The following is an 18,546-nucleotide window of genomic DNA, read 5'->3' as shown; positions in this document are numbered from 1 at the left end:
TGTAGCCGGTGAGCTTGCAAGGCGACACCACTTGGAATAAATGTTCGAAAGTACACCAGTTCGGAGATATGCGCCATCAAACTCGCCGTAAAGATGCCCTGTTGTTACACTTTTCTTAGCGAACGCTCTTCTATGCATTGAAGCACAAAAGTAACTGGAACAGCCATGTATTCCGTCCCACACTTTGGGAAATATCTCGAAACTGGTGTCATCCTGGAGGTTCATTTCAAGCGGATACTTCTTCCAAACTCACCGGCTACAATTCGTAAATTGCAGTATGTGCCGTAAAGTAATTAATTAGGAAGTTAAACCCTGTAATGTCCAACGTGTCATATAGCATATACGCCGAGTTTGATGCCTCAAAATGCCGACTGAAGTGCGAGAAACCAAATACAAAGCCCGCAGTTGCGTTTTTAATGTGCTGCAGTGAAGTTTCAGCAGCGGACAGTGAAACAAACCATTTCCTAATTAATTAATTAGTACAGTAACTAAGTTGCTAACTGAAAAACGTATTTTTTTTCCTGCTAATGTACTTTCCCTGGCCAGAAATAAATGTGAACAATTTGTTTCAATTTTCCTTGATGTGGAATGGGCATTACAGTTTAGTCGAGTATGTGTTTTGATTTCTCGTGCTAGTAATGTCCGCCTCTCTGAATAATCCAGCTCAATTAAGGACTAGAGCTATATATGCTATCTGCCACGGGCGATCGTTCAAAATTCCGGGAATTTAAAAATGATCACCCCGTATAGCCGCCTGGCTGACGGAGATTGAAGAAAGCACGCAGGGTCCGGTGCATATTATCCACCGGCAATCGAAGGAAGCTGTTACGGGCAAATCTCGCTGGCTTCGTAAACACGACGCAGCGGCGCCCAAGCGAGCGTCCTTCAAAGACACGCGCGCTTCTCACTTTTCCTCCCTCGCACAGCGGCGCCTGCGAGTCGGCGAGAAGAGAGAGAGAGAAAACGGCAGCAGCGATAATGGGCCACCCGCTGCCCTATCCCCTTCAGTTACGGTGTACGCATTCGGGGACGCGACTTATTTTAACGCGACAGCGTTAAGGGCCCCGTGTCGCAGACAACCCGGCGTCGGCGTCGGTGTCGGCGTGGGCGCGCCGGCGTCGTTGGAGGAAACTAATCATCCCGAACCACCCCGACCGCGCAGGTCCTCCGCGAGGCGCAAGGCGTTAGTGAAAAAAAACTGAATTTTGCAAAGTAAAATACGTTAGAAAAATCGTAAAGTAGGACTTAACCACAATCTACAGACGTGATAGCGTCGGATCGTAATTTTAACGTACGAGAAAACATAATTCAGTTGCCGGGAAGCCTGACAAGCAGCCAGGGATCTCCCCAAATTATAGAGTTATGTAGGGAACGTTGTAAAACGCACGTCAACACCATATACCTTGTTTCCATTTCATTAGGAAACGCTGGCAAACCCGAGTCTGGGCACAGAGCCGGAGAAAGAGAGAGCTAGTTTTAAAGCGTGAGAGAGATTAACGTGACAGGACAGAAATACCACGCGCCTTCCAGACTTTGTTGGTTTGGTTCTGTTTCCGAACGAGGCCAACCACTGCCCTAGCGGAAAATGACACAGGCAGGCCCCCAGGGAGCGAGACACTTCCCAGCGGCAACGAGGGAAAAGGCGAGAGGAAAGACCAACGTGGGGAGGGGGGAGGGGGGGGATTGGAGTGGCAACCCCAGCACAGAAAGCAGCGTCCTTTCCCACACACGACTGCATCAGCCACGAACGCGCTGGCCAATTCTTGTAAAACGCGGCCCATAACGGCGAGCGCACGGCGATGGATGGGTTCCCTTTAAAGCTTGCCTTTTCGGCCAGCTACGCCCCCCCCCCCCCCCCCCCCTTTCCACAGCTCCTTCGGCGCAAAGTGCCGCTCTCGTGCCCGTACAAAAAAAAAAAAAAAAAAAAAAAGTGAACGAGAGTGAAAAGGGAAAAAAATAAGAAGTAGAAGATAGATACGAAGGAATTCGCAGCCGACGCGCGGCTGGGGCGGGTACGTGGGTCCGCGGTCTGCGGGCCCGCGTAAAGGGAGATGCCTTGTCGCCAGCTGCCCCCTATACAACGAGCGGCGCAGACTTCCGAAAGCCGGGGGGCAAGCGAGGAACACGCGGGAGGAAAAGAGGGGCGAGGAAATCCAACACAGGGCGGCGATGACTGACAAACAGCCCGTATTTGCCACCAAAGAGGCCAACCGCCGAAGTGCGGGAGTCGGGGGCTGAGACAAAACAAACATCAACAGCGAACAGAGGAAGCGAAAAAGCTTAAACTCGCACAACACGACAGTGCGAAAGTGAAATATGGAATAGAAAGAAAGAAAGAAAGAAAGAAAGAAAGAAAGAAAGAAAGAAAGAAAGAAGAAAGAGAAAGTGTGATGCTGTCCGCCCTCCGCGGCCAAGGCCTTCTTCGCCAAGCGTCGTGCCAAGGCGCTCGTCATCGTCTCCCCTCCTGCGTGGCTATACAGCTGCTGCTGCCGCAAGAGGCTGACGTCGTGACAAAGTAGAAAACGTTAATTGGACGCAAAAGCGCGACGCGCGCCCTTGACGCTATTCCGTGCGCGCGAGAAAGGCATATACTTACGAGGCGCGCGGACGAGCGAAGCTCCAGTGCGTGCGAGAGCGTACGCGCGCGGTTGGCAGGCTTCGCCTCGAGGCATCGGAGCAGAGCGGAGAAAGTTCCCAGCTAGTGGGTAATTAAAAATAAGTCGCATACGTATAGACCGCGGCAGAAGAATCGGGCAAAACGTTGTTTCCTTTGCTTGTATGTATACTGCGCTGAGCGCCTCCTGCAGTGAATTCAAATATCTCAAGTCGCCCACTATCAGCGCTATATACGTGTTAAGATAATCATTTTTCACTCGGCACAGAAAAAATAATAACGAAAGGCGACAGCAAAACTAATTGCCGCGCGAGTGGCCGTTCGAGGCCCTTTGCGTGTATTCGCGGGCACCTTTCAAGCTCGGAAAAACCACTTTTATGTACGTAGCACGTACTGAGCAACAAAAAAGCTGCATCGGGAGTTTTTCATGTTGCTCATCAATTTTCTCCCTAACACTTTTCATCTAATGATAATATCTGAGAAGTTGTTTAATTAATTAAGACAAATTACCTAATTAAGCGGAATACAAAAAAATAATCTGAGTGCATCTCCAAGCGACGGCAAACAACATTACCCTGGTTCTGTCCAGCTACGTAGCATTTGCATATTTTTAATGTTCGGCTAAAGTTAAGTGAAACACCTTTTATATGTGTATATCGTTCAGCCCCATGCCAGTCACTCCATTTTCCTGCGTAAAGATGCCGAGTCGGGTTAGTCAAGTGACATTCATTTTTTGTAAATATCTTGAAGCGCAAGGGCACACGCACAAAAAAAAAATAATAAGTGACGGCAAACTGGTTTCCACCAGTTCTTACTCGTGCAGAACCGGCACGCGTCATCACGTGACCTGCCACACTATACCTCTTCAACGAGTGCAGGGAATGCCGCGAACTCGCACTACACGAAGCCTGCACTAAGTGAATTGCGAATGGCGAAGTGCAGACGCCGCCGTGTTGAACTGGTGAAAACGAACAGCAAAGTGAAGCACCTCGCCAACTAGTTCAGAAAGTGCAAGCGAATCGAATGAACTGTCCGTGGCACACTTCTACACTGCTAACCCCCCCCCCCCCCCCCCCCCCCCCCCCCGTTGTAGCCCCGTTATGAAAACCCGAAAATGATAGTAAGCTGTCAGAAAAAAAAAAAAAAAGGATGTCTGCTCTATTTTAAACCATGTTTCGACGTCCAAACCCCGACTATTTGCAGTGCGTCTGATTACGTTTTTTAAGTTTAAAAATTAAGTTCATTTCGAGCCGATATCCCGGCGCCAGTACATCACTATGAGCTATTGAAACTGACCGTACAATAAATCGTCGTTTATTGCTGCGTAATTATGACGTCTCACTAAGAAAATGCAGAACTCGCATCATCTATACCCACCTTCACGTTCGTTCTATTAAGCGTCTCGGGATAAAGTTATAATCGGAGCTTTACGCGAGGTCTTATACTGCTCCTAAAAAGGAACACGCAGAGAGAGAGAGCACCAAGATACGGCGCGATCGCTTGCTCGCGCCCAACGCGGGCTGCCGCGAGGCAGCGCACACTGCGACACCGCGGCGGAGGAAACTCGAGAAGCGTGACGACCATGGGCGTCGGCACCACGTGGCGCTTATCTGCAAGCTCCGAATCTGGGGAGATGCCGGAGCCACTGTAGCCGGAGCGTGCGTCGCAGGCTGAGGCGATTACTGCCAAAACCACGACCCATCGCTTTCTGCTGCAGCCTCCCCCTCCCCCCCACCGCCCATTGCAAAGCCAGCGGCAACACTGACCATAACCTCCTCGAGTTTATCGAGGAGGCTATGCACTGACGCAGCTCGCTGCAACACCGCCGCCACCACGTCGGCGGCAGGAGCAGTTCCGTTATCACGCGTCGCGTATTTCACGGCGCAAACGGCGCTTGTGCTCCGGTCGCAAGTACGGAATCCCTATACACTATCACGATAGCCAAGTTTGCATCTAACTAATCCGTAAACAAATAATGAGAGGACAAAAGGGACGTCTCCCTTTGCACCAATTCCGTAACTCTGTTAGGTGCAAGTTCATCGCAATTTAATACAAACACCAGAAAAGAAAAGGGGGGGAGGGTTGGAGGCGGGAACCAGAGATGAGCTCAAGGCACATTACGATGTGTCTCGATACAGCTGCGAGAAAAAAGAAAAAATGAAAGTGCAGCACGCGGTACCCGTATCGCATGGGATGTGTCCGTTAGCCCTGAGCACTCAGCACGAGCCCGAGGCCCGACGCGCCGGTCTTATTCGTGCCGCTGCCGCGTGGTATATAGGCTGATATTGAGCAGGCTTCAACGCCACCACAGCTCTTCTCGAACGGTTCCAGGTGCGCGTCGATGATGATGATTTATTGGCATCCCCTTTGAAACGGGGCGGTGACAAACAGTCACCTATAGCCTATTTGAGTTAATCAGGTATGCAATACATGCTTTTCATTTTAGTATTTTTTGTACACATCTCCTTAATCTCACTTTTTTTTTTTTTTGCTTCTCTCGAAACTCCGGCCTCTTTTCCGTCTCAAACCAGTTTAAGAGGCGACAACACGCTTACGTGTACACACAGAACCTGAGATACTTCTTCACGACACACTATCGTTTGTCCCAGCTAACGTTAGCCAAGCTGTTTAAAGAAGAAAAAATGAACTATATTAAAGCACAGTGCAAGATAGATTATAAGACCTGTGTCTGACTACCGAATACCGCGGGACTTGTAATCGTATCTTGCACTACATTTATTAAATCATTTCTTCTTTAAACAGCTCGGCTAAAGTTGGCTGGGAAACCCTCATGCAAGATAATTTGAGTTCTCGACCGGAGCTGAAGACAGCAGCGCAGCTCTTCGTTAGCCTAAAACCTCGGTCTCCCCTGCAATATCTACGACGTCGTTCGCTCATAGTTTCGAAGGTTACCGCACGCAGCCGCACATGCGCATGTATATCCAACGCCATCCTGCACAAATTAGTATATATAGGAGAACAGACCGCTTCGTGAACAGTCGAACATCTCGCTTTATCATTAAATTAAAGCTGGCGCAACAGACATCTTTTACAATACATTATTTTTTTTCACATGGATACACGCACATAAGCGCCTCTTACACGCTGTACGGTTAACGCCGTTTCAGAAACGCTCAGAAAAGATGGGCGCAGACGAAGCCATGCAAAGGCAGAAAAGCAGACAAGACAGCCGAGTTTATTGTACGTACGCCTCGGAGACCGGCTATATACCGGCCAACGACAGACGGTTCTCGCGAACACGGCTCCCAAAACCGGAGTTTCACAAATGCTTTCCATTAAAAAAAAAAAAAAAGAAACATGCCCACGCCATCAAGACAGGATTCAGCAGCGGCGCACACGATGTGACGCAGGCGACAATACCTCGCGCTGCGCCACTTGAAAAAGGGCGCGGCGAAGGAGATTCTCTTTTGTACGCGCTCATCGGCGGCCCCCGTCCAAGCAGGGGGTGATGACATCAGAGCTGGGCACGGCGATAAAAAAGCACGATTCACCCCGCGCTCTATTCTGGTGACAGCCGCAACTATACCCAGTCCGGCAGCTCTTAACTGCACTATATCACTTAATTCCTGCTATTTGGTAACAATGTGCGCTGTTTTATTGCGATAGCAATATAGCGACACTACAGGCCCAGCTAAGAACCCTACTGCAGGCGAGTTTCCGCCGTCGCCGTGATGTTCCGTATAAAGTCCAAGTGCGATAAGATCCTATCGCGCCACGCGGCGCCATATGCAGTAAGTGCGAGGGAGAGCGTGAGTTGGTGAGCCGAGAAGGATGGGGGGCTTGATGCGCACCGTCTTCCCGCTCGCTGTTGTGCGGTAGGGGCGGGGGGGGGGGGGTCAGATGAGCAGGCGTCTCCAATGCTAGCCCCGCCGTTGCTGCGCGTGACTAGCATAGCTATAGCACGGCGCGAAATCGTTGAACACAGTAAGGAGACACGCCTCACAGTAAGGTGACTTGGTTCCGCTAGACAAAATTTTCGGCATCGAAGTGGTGGCTTCCGCACGAGCGGATTTGGAGGTTGCACACCGAGGCAACAACACGCGCAAGCGGGCGCCGAGGAATCTCCAGACAAGCCAACGGCGACGTTTTGCGACGTTATGCGTGAGATCACAGCATGTTCGAGGCTTGTCTGCGTGTTGCTTTAAAATGTAAATATTGGTATTTACGTTGGTACTGACTGGTGTATTGCTTTGTATTGACTGAATTTATGATGTGTGCTAACAAATCTTGTTACATGCTCTGTACCACCCTGCAAGAACCCCTACCATTGGAGTTAGCAGTATTGTAAATAAATAAAGTTTACACCGTTAGTGCGCGTCTGGCGTAAGGGGTGCAGTCGCCAGGGGGCTCTGGTCGCGAGCGCCAGGGATTGGCGGTGGCCGCTACGTAGCAGAAACCTGCGACCACGCGAGTTCGGTGGTATATACGTCAAATAGACGCCTACGTGCGACGCCTTCCGTGTAATAAATATACGCCCTATTTAGCGACATAAAAGTAGAGAGACAATGTCGCATCGAATTACGTGACGCATACGTATACATATTTCTTTCGCATCTCGCGCACCAGTCACGAATACGAGCTGCATGGGGGAAAATCTCTCTAACCTTCGCATTGTGTTGCCTGCTACTATGTATGAAACGGAGTATACACGACCTGTATAGTTCGAACGAGGAGATCGAACGGCGCACAAAGGAAACAGATAACGGGCCCCCGCATATATGCGCGTCACCCGCGCCTTCTTTTTTGTATGCGACGCGGGACACGGCGTTCTCCCACGGCCGCGAGCGGCGAGAAAAAAAAGAGACGGCCTTGGCGACCCTTCTCCAACCGCGCATTGCACAACGACGCACTGACACGCACGCCTCACGCCATCGCCGGTACGTAGCTAGACTGCCGACCCGCTAACGGTGTTTTACCGTCTGCCGAAAAGAGCTCCCGGCATGGACAAAAGAAATTTTCTGGCGCAGTCCAAGGATGAGCTGATGATTCATCATCTTGAAGAAAACAATAAAAAAAAACGAGAATAAAAGGAAAGAGAAAACAGCACCGTTCTGACAATGTCACATGTGCTTGAGTAGATATACATACATGACATCTTTTTTTCTTTACCCTTGTTTGGTTTTGTAAGATATGCCAGTGCCATGTTGCTGTGCTGTGCGTGTGTGCGTTCTTCAATAAAAGTTTCATTCAGTTACGAGTGAGCGCCATGCCTGCCCATATATACCACAGCCTTCCTTTCTTGCTAAGATGTTACGTGTCATTTGCGAGTGTCATTGTGCGCGCGATGGTTTGCCTACAACTCCACCTCGCAAGTCGTTTGCAGCACTGATGAAGGTACGAGGCGTACACGGGCAATATCCTTGTGCAGCGGAATACAGTCCGGTTAATGGCGGGATGGGATAGTTTTGTTTTTCCTTGGTACACGATCGGTTACAGCTATATACGTGACATGTCAGGACCTTTTGCGCGTGCGCGTCGTATACCGCGAATTCGGCAGACGCTGAGCAGACGACGCGGCGCGGATGAACACGATTTCGAGGGGCATTCGCGGCTTTCCTATTGGCTGAGGAGTCTTGCAGCTTCCACTTGTTAGATGGAATATATAGCGACATGCAACCTTCACGCGGTCATTTTTGCAGTCCGGCCTCTCGCTCCGAAGTGACAAAAAAAAAAAAAAAAAAGAATCGTGCACACCTTAGATATGCGAGTAGGCGACTGCCACGCAGCGCATATCGTCAAAAGTCTATATGCCACTGCAACGAGGTTCTTCACCGTGCCCCGAATGCGCCACGAAAGCACCTGGCGCTGCATCACCTTCAAGAGGCCGCAAGAAAATTTATGTATACAAGCCAGTGAAGGCCGGCGCACTAGATATGGAACGTGGAATTAAACGCAGATAAATGCGTACTGTTGCGTGTTACGAGAAAGAGAAGCCGTAGTCAATACTCAATTAACCAGCGTGACATACTGGAAGTGCATAAGTTAGAGGAAGGCGAACATCAGTTTTTTCGAATACGGATCGAATACGAGTGGTAAGGATCGAATATCGAATAGTCAAACGCAGCTGGAATATTTATTTCGGTATAATTAAGCACCATGCGTGTACTGACTATAGGTAAAAGTAAAAATAAAAAACAGCTATCAGAAACAAGTAGAACCAGTTTTAAACACACGGTCGCTAATTAACTGTCATTTATCTTTAGAGTTACAGTCAAACAAACAAGCTTTCTAAGAATGAATTGCTGCTGTATGAGCCGCCTTCCAAAATCGCTAAATGCGATCCGCCGCCGCATGCAGCAGAATATGTTGAAAACTTGTTGAGTGCGGCGGCAATGGTTGCCGAAAAAAATCGAGATGATGTGGAAAAATAAAAAGAAAAGGCTGCTGAAGGATTTGTGTGCCATAAACACGTGTAGCCCGTTGCAAGGAATAAACCAATTGGTTGTAAAACTGCCACATGACTTTACACTGCCAAAAACGATAAATTAGAGACTACATGCAAATAGCACGTGTTTTGATGTAGGCTTCCACTGCGAAAGCGAAAACAAAGGTTACATAACCCATTTTGTTCCTGCATTGCTTCGATAACTTTTGAGGTTGTTTTTCCTCTCATAATTTGCGAAACGTTTTTAGCAGGCGGTGAACAGTAACAAGACTTTAACAGTCGGTTGTTGCTAAATATTTGGCTAGATTTATCATTCGAAAATAGCGAATAGGTCATTTTCGAATACGAATAATTAACGTGTAACATTCTATTCCTATTGGAAACTTCAAGTATTCGCCCATCCCTAATACGAATACAAGTATATCTAGGTGTTACCGTGGATAACAATCTCACCTGGTCGTCGCATATGTCGGCTATTTGTACTTCCGCATCACAAAAGTTGCAGTTTCTCAAAAGTGAACTTAAAAACTGCACCTCCTAGCGTTATAGCTTCTAGCGTACGATACTTACGTCAAAGCTGAGCGCGAATATGCTGCGATATCGTTCGGAACCCCTACAACAAAAGCAGTTAGCATCACATGTCTTGCTTGCTTTTACAGCACCTTTATTTTCTTTTTTCTTGGCTGTCTGGTTGTTACTCGCTTGTTACGACTCTTGCTGTTCACTTGTATAGCCCCTCCTGCAAGGACCACATGGTTGCCCACTGTATTGGTAAATAAATAAATAAATATGAAAACCTGACCCTCATACTCACGAGCTATATGAAGCGCTGACAGTTTCACGAGGTCTCGGCGACAGCTCAGATCGCGCGCGCTGTGGCAATTACTGCTAGTATACTACTATACTACTACTACTACTATACTATAATATACTAATGCCGTCACTACATCCGGGAGCCGCCGCCTCGCACGCTTTCAGGCACTGCCGCGGTCGCACGCCTGCCCGTTTCACGCCAGCAGCGCAAACGATAAATATAATTAGGACCCACCCAGCAACATGGACCGCCGGACACGATCTGGCGATCACACGCGCGTACATGCAGGAAGTCGTGCGCACGCGCAGTATGTCACCTATGCGTGCCGAAGCAAAACAGAGGGAGAGAGAGAGAGAGAGCTGCTGGCTGCGCCGACGCTTCGGCCTCCTTTCCCATCACGGCCCGGAGATTAGCTTAATCTCCGAAAGGATCCACCGATGCCCGGATGACAAAAGCAAACAGCATCCGCGCCCTTCCGCCCAGTGTGCACGGTCCATTTTTTTTTTTTTTTTTTTCTTTTCCCCTAACTCTTGCATAGGCCACGGAAGTCTGTTGCGTAACGGCCTCTGGGACGCCAGCGCCCCGAGTCGCGTTCTAGACACCAACCGGTCGCCGTGTAACAGGACAAACTAGTAGGGGGCATCAACGTTCCGTCTCGTCTCAGCTTTTGGTCGCGATGGCATTGGGCCGTGAGGAGCTGGGAAGGGGGGTTCTATACACACGAACGTTTTCACAATTCCGCAAGCGCAGTGCCGATGGGTTATAATAGCGCGCTCTGGTATATACGAGCTGCTTGCGCGCAAACGCCGCGTGTGTGACCGTCGTTTCGAAAGTATATACAGCGCAATAGTCGACACCATATACCCGTATAAGCTCGCGTGCTACTGTTTCAGCAGCGTGGCGTTGACGGCGCTCCTAAACAGGAATTGCGAGCAAACGAGTTACAGGCTATAATATAGGAACTTTCAGCGAATGGCTGCCCCTGTGCTTTTGTTTGGAAAATCGAGAAGCGTGTCTTCAACTCTCGACCGACGGCCAATGAGGTGAAAGCCGGAAGTACGCCGGCATGCATTCCATCAGCGGAGCGTTTTCGCGCGCCTTCGCCAGGTATGACATGCGCATTGCACGCGTGCACCTTCAAAACAAGCTTCGCAAATAGATTGCTCAACGTATACATAGGTTGCACGGACGTCATCGCGGACGCCATCTTTGGGTACCAGCAGGTCGAGAAGGGGCGTAAGCAAGGAACACGACAGCATGACAGCAACAAAAAGCGCGTCTTGCGTCGAACGTCAGAGCGATAACAATGATAAACCGGTGAAATACAATCGCCGTGAAAAAGCAAAACAGTTTGCGCGTGATACGTTGTACTGACGTCATCGTAGTCGCCATCTTTGGGTACCAGCGCGGTGAGATATGGCTGCGTGACGTCGACCGCTTAGGAAATAAACATTTAATTCCCGAGGAGGGGGGGGGGGGGGGGGGGGCGTTTTTACAGAACTGCCTGCGCGGATTTGCGGCTGCAGATATATGCATCGGTGAAACCGGCCAATTCTCGAGGCGACTGAAAGAGCGCGCGCACGCGCGCGCACACACACACACATAGGCACGTGACGTCGATAACAATTCAATCATCCGTCTAACGCACTGGCGGAGCATGCGCACAAGCGCAACCCAAGTCGCTGACCGGGACAACGCATCAGTGTTATCGCCAAAGAAAGAAACGTGACGTAGAGGTTTATATTGCTCGACTGATACAGACTGCGCAGGCGCCGTCGATGCCAGGACATCACGACGACGACCGCGCGAACACGCCTCGAGTGTCCGCGCATTATAGCTGCTGTTATCGCAATAAAAAGTGAGGAAGGAAGGAAGGAAGGAAGGAAGGAGAGAAACACGCTCGACTTTGTCCTTTCTGAAAGTGGCGTTTCACCAAAGCGCCATGCCGGAGAACTCATGCTCGAGCCAGGGTTCCGCCACCACCGATGAAGCGGTCGTCTTCGAGGCACGTATACTAGTATACCCGCGCTCAGATGGGGCGCGCAGCGTCCCGACCGCTGCGGGGCACGTCCGGAAAGACCTCGGGGGGGCCTGGACCGCGGTCCACGTGCATCGCTCATCGAGAGCTTCACGCTCGTTACGCTGAACGGCAGCGAAGAACAACAGCATACGCGAGAGAGGAAGTGGGTATAAAAAGAGAAAAACCGCGGTACATAACTGTCGCACACACTGGTGGACAACTAACTGAACCGCGGTGTCGGAGGGGAGGGGAAAGGACAAGAGAAAGGGTTAGAAGGAGAAGAGACCAGTTCGACGGCAGGGAACATCAGGGACGGCAGAGACAACGGTGCAATAACACGGGAGAGAATATAGGGAGAAAGAGGGAGGGGGGGGGGGCATTTTCGGCACGTGTCCCGCAAGGCGCCTAGCTGCGATGACCACGTCCACACACGCGGGGGTATACAGTCCTATCCCTCGCAGCAGGTATGGTAGCTCGCACGTACCTTCGGGTCAGGGCCCCGCGCGCGCGGTGCGGGCCTGCAGCCTGCATCGGGGTAATTACGCCAAAACAGAAAGCGTCCCTCCCCGCCAGAGAAAGCGGGGGCGTATCCTGTATCCGCCATGGAATCGCGCCACTCGCGAGCACATAGCGACGACAGTGCAGTGACCGACGACGGAGCGCGCTCACTCAAATTGCTTCAAGAATTGAAGAAAGAGAAAGTTAATTTGAATAATTATTTCGTTTATAGCGCTTTCAAACTGTGGAACTCACTCCCCTCAAGACTTAAGCGCGAAAAGAAAAATTCCTTTGAAACCGAACCAGAGAACAGTGCCTTTTCCTTCTCGTGGAATGTAATTAAAAGCTACCCTCAGTGCCCATTCATTTCATATTCATTGAATTCCTGCATTGAAGTTGAAATAATCAGATGTTCTTTGTGTCACTTTTCTGCGATAATAAGTATGTTCCCTACTTTATTGCTGCTCTTTCTCGTTAATGTATGAATTATACGAGCCCCCCTCACAACTCTTGAATGAGTTTTGGGGTTCACCTGTGTAAAAATGTGCTAATGTTTATCTTCACGTGAAAGTAAAATTGATTGATTGATTCCTGGGGTTTAACAACGTCCCGAAGCAACGCTCGAGCTATGAGAGTTATAGGGTGTCCCAGCTAACGTATATAGCCAAGCTGTTCAAAAAAAGAAAAAAAAAAACGTGGTGCAAGATTCGAATTTAAAAACCTACGGTGCTCGTCTCGACTGACCTCGTACAACCGAACATCGCAAGTCTTACACTCATATTTGGCACCATGATTTTTTTTTTTTTTCGACAGCTCGGCTAATCTTAGCTGGGACACACCGTATAGCGAGTGGAGGTTTCCGAATTAATTTCGACCACCAAGTGCTCTTTTCGCATGCACGTATTTGAATGAAAAGCATGTATATAGCATAGCTATAGAGTAACTAAAGCAGGCTAGTTGACTATTTGTCACCGCCCCGTTTCGAATGGGATGCCAATAAATCATCATCATCATCATATAGGGCAGGGATGAAAACAGCGCACTGGTAAACGCCAATACCCGGCACTCTATATAGGTTCATTCCAGCTGTGAATCACCGTTCATATCCCCAGCTCCACCGAGTCCCGACAATCTGCGAATCAAGGGGGGGGGGGGGGGGGGGGTAAATCGAAACCTTAGCGTGACACTTACCCCGCGCTGAGGGTCACGGGGCTCTGAAGCGTACAGAAAGGCTATGCGCGCGCCACTTCTATACGCTATTACGCGATGAAACAGCTTCCCATTTCTGCCTGGTTTTCTTTCTTTCGAGCGCGCGCGCGGCCGCAAATGTGAAACGTCACGCCATCACCGACCGACGTGCTGCATGCGTGTCCTCGGAGAAGCGCAGTCTATCAATTGATGGCTTGCCGACTGAGACATCCGAAGACGTAACAGCCACTAACACGCGAGATGCTTTTAGCTTGAATTGCCGGCATTCTTACAACTTCTACAGAGATTCGAATGTCCGTACAGTATAGTACAGACACTCTGTGCGCGACTGCGCGGTTAAGCCGCGATATACTTGACGTCCGACTGACGCAACGATTGCTCCGTTAAAACGGGACCGTAACTAATAACAAAAAAAATTCACATTGAAATTAAGGTTTCTACTGTTGCAACAGGAGAAGGAAAAAAAAAAAAAAAAACGCCCTAATTAAACAGCGAATCGACCCACGACAAAGCCTAACCACATGGAGCGCATTTCAGGCGTATGTATATATATTCGGTGCACCCGAATCACGCCGTGCAATTCACAGACTGCAATTAAGTCCCACCTGCGTTTCATGCGGCCGCAAAGTGGAACATTACCTCTACACATATAGTGTTCATGTACTAGAGCATATATATATATATATATATATATATATATATATATATATATATATATAATATCGCTTGCGAGCGTTTTTTTTTTTTTTTTTTTTTGTCGAGCGATTTTCCCCGTAATTTTGTTGCGTTTCCTTGAATTTAGACGCCTACACCTTTTATTTCACATTCCTAATTCTCGGCCCTGATGGTGCAAACACAAAATAAACGATTAGCGAACAGCGCGCCCAGGGCTTCGTAATAATTAGGGTATAATACTCGGTTAAGTCGCAGGCACACCTCGCACAAGCACACGGATGGCCAATTTCCTACGGTAGCAATTTATTTCAAACAACGACGGCTATTTCTGGAAGGTTCCATCCTCTGGCTCACAACATCGTATGCATGGGAACATGTCGTGTGGGCGTATCTCTTACACATCGCGCATGTGTTTTTTTTTTTTTTTTTTTTTTTTTTTTTTTTTCACAAGCCCGTGCCTCGCTAGTACGCCTGAAACAGCTGTGCAGGAAGCGAGGCCACGCAGCTGAAACGTCGGGCAGACTGTCTCGGCGAGCCGTGCAATTACATTTGTTTTTTTTTTGTTTTTTTTTTTTTTTCTTATCGTGCTGCAACACTACAGCGCCGAAACTAAACGCCAGTTTTCATTCAGAAATCAGATACGGAGTGCGCAGCTGCAAGTTGTAATGACATCGCAGCGGGATTGAAACGTGTAGCTGAGTCCAACTGAAAATTGTACTGTGAATCGCACCAGGCGCCACGTGGATATACTGGCCGTTTATGTGAATTTCATCTTTTTTGTTTTTATTCACCTGTGGCAGCTAGATTATAAACCTTGGGCTGTATTGTTCAAACAGGCGCACATTATTTGCTCGAGAAGTCGAAATGCATGATCGAATAATTACCGTAAATTCACTGATTAAGTTTTTGACTAATTAGCTTACGGCACAAATCGCAAGTTACAAATTGTAGCCAGACAGATCGGAAGGCGGATTCAATCAGAACCATGTTTTCAGGATGAGACCCGTTTCGAGATATCAATTGATTCCCGAACTTTGCGAAGACGGGCGGTCCAGTTAATTTCGTGCTTCAATTCATAAAATGGTGTTCTGTGCAATTTTACTGCAAGTTTGATGGCGCATGTCTCTAAAATTATGTGATCCACAGAATTATTTTCCAAGTGAATGTCCCTTGCAGGCTCACCGGTTACAGTTTGTGAATCGCAATGTGCGCCATAAGGCTAATAATTAGTTAAAAACTTAAGTATTGAAGTTTTGATAATTTTTATTCGATTATGCATTTCGATTTCACGTACGAGTAATGCCCGCCTCTTCGAGTAGACCAGCACGAGAACTAGAATTGTGCTATCTGCCACAGGCGATTTTTAAACATGACTTAGAAGTTTTCGCACTAACATCTGGCATATTACCGCGCACTCTTCAATCATGTGTGTCGATATCTGTCCCACTGGCTCAGACGCTGGCGGCGAGCGATGAGCAGTTTTTCAAGACTTTCGAGGGTAAGGTGGAACACGTGCAAGGAAAAGAGTTTATCCGGTTTATCGGTCAGACTGGCGGGCCACGCAAAAACGATAGGGGTCAAGAGCTGCGCTTGAGCGCTCCTTTTAGCCTTGAACGTGTCGGGTCGCTGACACGCGCAGACGACGGCATATATATTCTCAAAACGTCATGAATTTATCACAGACATCGATGACCTGGAATTAAAACAAATCTAACGGCAGTAAAATTACATACGAACGTGGTGACACACGCCAGCGCCCCGCTTCAAAGTGGAATTCACTTATATTCGTCACCATCATCGATGGGGGTGTCGTAACTACGTTCGCAGCTGAAACTTATCGAAAGTTTCTCGAACGCTCCGAGAAAACTGAGCGCTGCGTTTCTAAAGTCACAAGGTTCAAGTTTTTGGTTACATCGAAGATGCAGCCGAAAATATATACAGCCCACGTGACGTTGGAGCAGGGCCGGTTGGTTCACAAAACGGGAGCAGCGAATCGTCTCAAAGTGACGCGGTTGCGGCTGCGTCGGGACATGTGGCGAACACATGCGGCGCCGACAGCGCGCGTGTCACGAATCCCAAAAACGATGCGGACGGCGCTAGGAGAAGCGCACACCCATCCGGCATTTCGCATACAGGCTTTCTGTAGCAACGGTACCAGAAGTTATAGTGTCGATACGCTCCGCACGTAGGAATCGTTGTCAACTGAACCTCTAATAAGGCTCACACCAGAACGAACTGTAACATTAAGGAGACTTTATACGCCCTAATTCTTAGCGACAGCACGGACTGTTGTACCGTGCTGTGCTAGAAAGTTGCGAGAGTTGCTGTGGAGCATCGTTCACGTGTATACATAAGATGGTGCTGGGTTTCGAAGGAAGCGCAGCTATCCGTTTCTGCCGCCGACGCCAGACAGTCGAAAAAACAGCGAACAAAACTCACCTGTCGTAAAGGCGGTTGTCTGCCTCGCAGCGTTCGTCGCGTCGCTCCATCCACTGCTTCCCGTGTCGGCAGGTAGTGAGCAAGAGCACGTCTCGGCCGTTGTTCAGGTGGTGCAGCGCGTTGCGCGTGTCCGAGCCTATGCCGTAGACGTAACGCTTGCCTTTGAACACCAGCAAGTAGCCTTTGTCGACGGGACCCGCGCCCTGGATGGCCGGCTTGCCACCGCGCTCCGGGTGAGCCCTCGGGAACAGCGGCAGCGCGATGTCGAAGCCCGGCCGGAACGCCGACTCCGGGATGCTGCTCTTGGCGAGCATCGCGAGCCCGATGTCGAGCCCGAGCTCTTCGCTGTAGTCGGGCCAGGTGCCCGAGAAGAGGTTGAAGATCAGGTGGTTCTGACCGCCATTCCAGAGCGGAGAATCGGTCAGGCGGGCCGTCCGCGCGTAGTCGGGACTGAGCGGATCGCGATCGAGCGTATCCACAGCTGGCACAAACACACACGCTTCCGAGGCGTCCGTGGTCGCGTAGCTAGACTGGCGGATCACCCTCAGGATTCGCTGGTAGACCGCCGACGCGGGCGGCGCGTCCGACTCCGAGGGATAGACGTACACCTTGAACTCGCGGCCGCGACACCGAGAGAAGTCAAAACACGAGTGCATGCGGCAGCGGCGGGCGTCCGGCGGCGAAGTAGCGGAGTCCGTCGAGGTCCCGCTGCTGCCGCGGAGAGCCTCGCGCAGGCGCCGCCGCGACACCGACAGGTCCTCGACGTCGCCGCCATCCGCGTACGGTCGCAGGGAGCCGCTCCCGTACGTCTCGCGTCGTCCATGGGCGCTGAGTACGAGGTGTCGGTAGCACAGAACCAGCAGGGCCGAAACGCAAGCAGCCAGTAAGAGGAACAGGTAGCGCTTTTTGGCTTGCATCAGGGGCGAACACCGGGGGCCCCCGGCGTCCCGGATCGCGCGCGCGGCACCCCAATACCGCAGGCGCCCCGGGCTCACGGCATCCCAGTTGTCAGCGGCGGCCCACACGGCCTCGAAGTCCGAGCGCGAGACGCCGCCGGAGACGACGTCGCAGCCATCTTGACGGCGCTGCTCCTCGCCGAGCGAGCGGTGGACAGCGCGCGCAGACGACAACGCCGGCGCGGTCCGTTCGCGACTTTTTGCTCGCTCGCCGCTAGGGGCGACACCGTCGAGGCCGCGCCGCGCCGCCGCGCACCAGCGCTGGATGTCAACTTGACGGCAAAATTCGTGTGAAATGCTTCGATCACGTCACAACAGTGACGGTAGCGGCCTTAAATAAGCTCGACTGCGGCCGCAACGGTTAATGCGGGCAAGGAAAAAAAAAAAAAAGAAAAAAGCCTCTTCTGGCGGGACAGCGCACGTAGTTCTCGCTAATAGGCCGCGATGTGCCTAGCTTCCAACAGCAGGGACACCGCTACAGTGATGACCTCATTCATACCCTTGAAGAAGACACGCGTGCCAAGGCGTCGGTTATCTTAGTACACCACTTTTCCTGTAGCCACTACACTGTACCTGCCGCGTTACCCGAGGTGCTTGACTCGCGTATCCCTTTGTCTTGGGCTTGACAAAGATGGAAGGCGAGAGCACGAGTTTCCGCTCTTTGTGCCAAGTCGCTGAGTATCGGTTGCAGTCTAGACGACGGGCATACGACTGCATGTATGTGGGCCATAGCTGCGCTTGCACTACTGTGCAATATGTCAGCCACTAATGGCACATATTCAACTGGTCTTATGAAAGCGCTCTGATGGTCGTTTAAAATCACAATGAAGCTGTTATTACGGTGACAAATGACTTTGGTATCATTAGTTCGGATTTGTTAATACTAGCAGCGTGCTAGCTTATTGCCATGATAAA

At 50.1% G+C, this 18,546-nt stretch overlaps 1 protein-coding gene across 1 annotated transcript in view; it reads right to left on the bottom strand.

Moving 5' to 3' along the window:
• LOC119457583 (exostosin-1b) overlaps positions 1–18,348 on the bottom strand; it is a 182,224-nt gene extending 163,876 nt beyond the window's left edge. The window contains exons 1-2 of the mRNA XM_037719198.2: positions 18,205–18,348; positions 16,676–17,892 (exon numbers count right to left, since the gene is read on the bottom strand). Of these exons, the coding sequence (XP_037575126.2) occupies positions 16,676–17,892; positions 18,205–18,348 (1,361 nt within the window). The remainder of the gene's footprint in view (positions 1–16,675; positions 17,893–18,204) is intronic.
• Between the last annotated feature and the right edge of the window lie 198 nt (positions 18,349–18,546).

This window comes from Dermacentor silvarum, chromosome 7 (assembly GCF_013339745.2).
Source record: "Dermacentor silvarum isolate Dsil-2018 chromosome 7, BIME_Dsil_1.4, whole genome shotgun sequence".
Lineage (NCBI taxonomy): Eukaryota > Metazoa > Arthropoda > Arachnida > Ixodida > Ixodidae > Dermacentor > Dermacentor silvarum.
The sequence above is the reverse complement of the archived record's forward strand: the minus strand, read 5'-3'. Positions and strand labels throughout refer to the sequence as shown.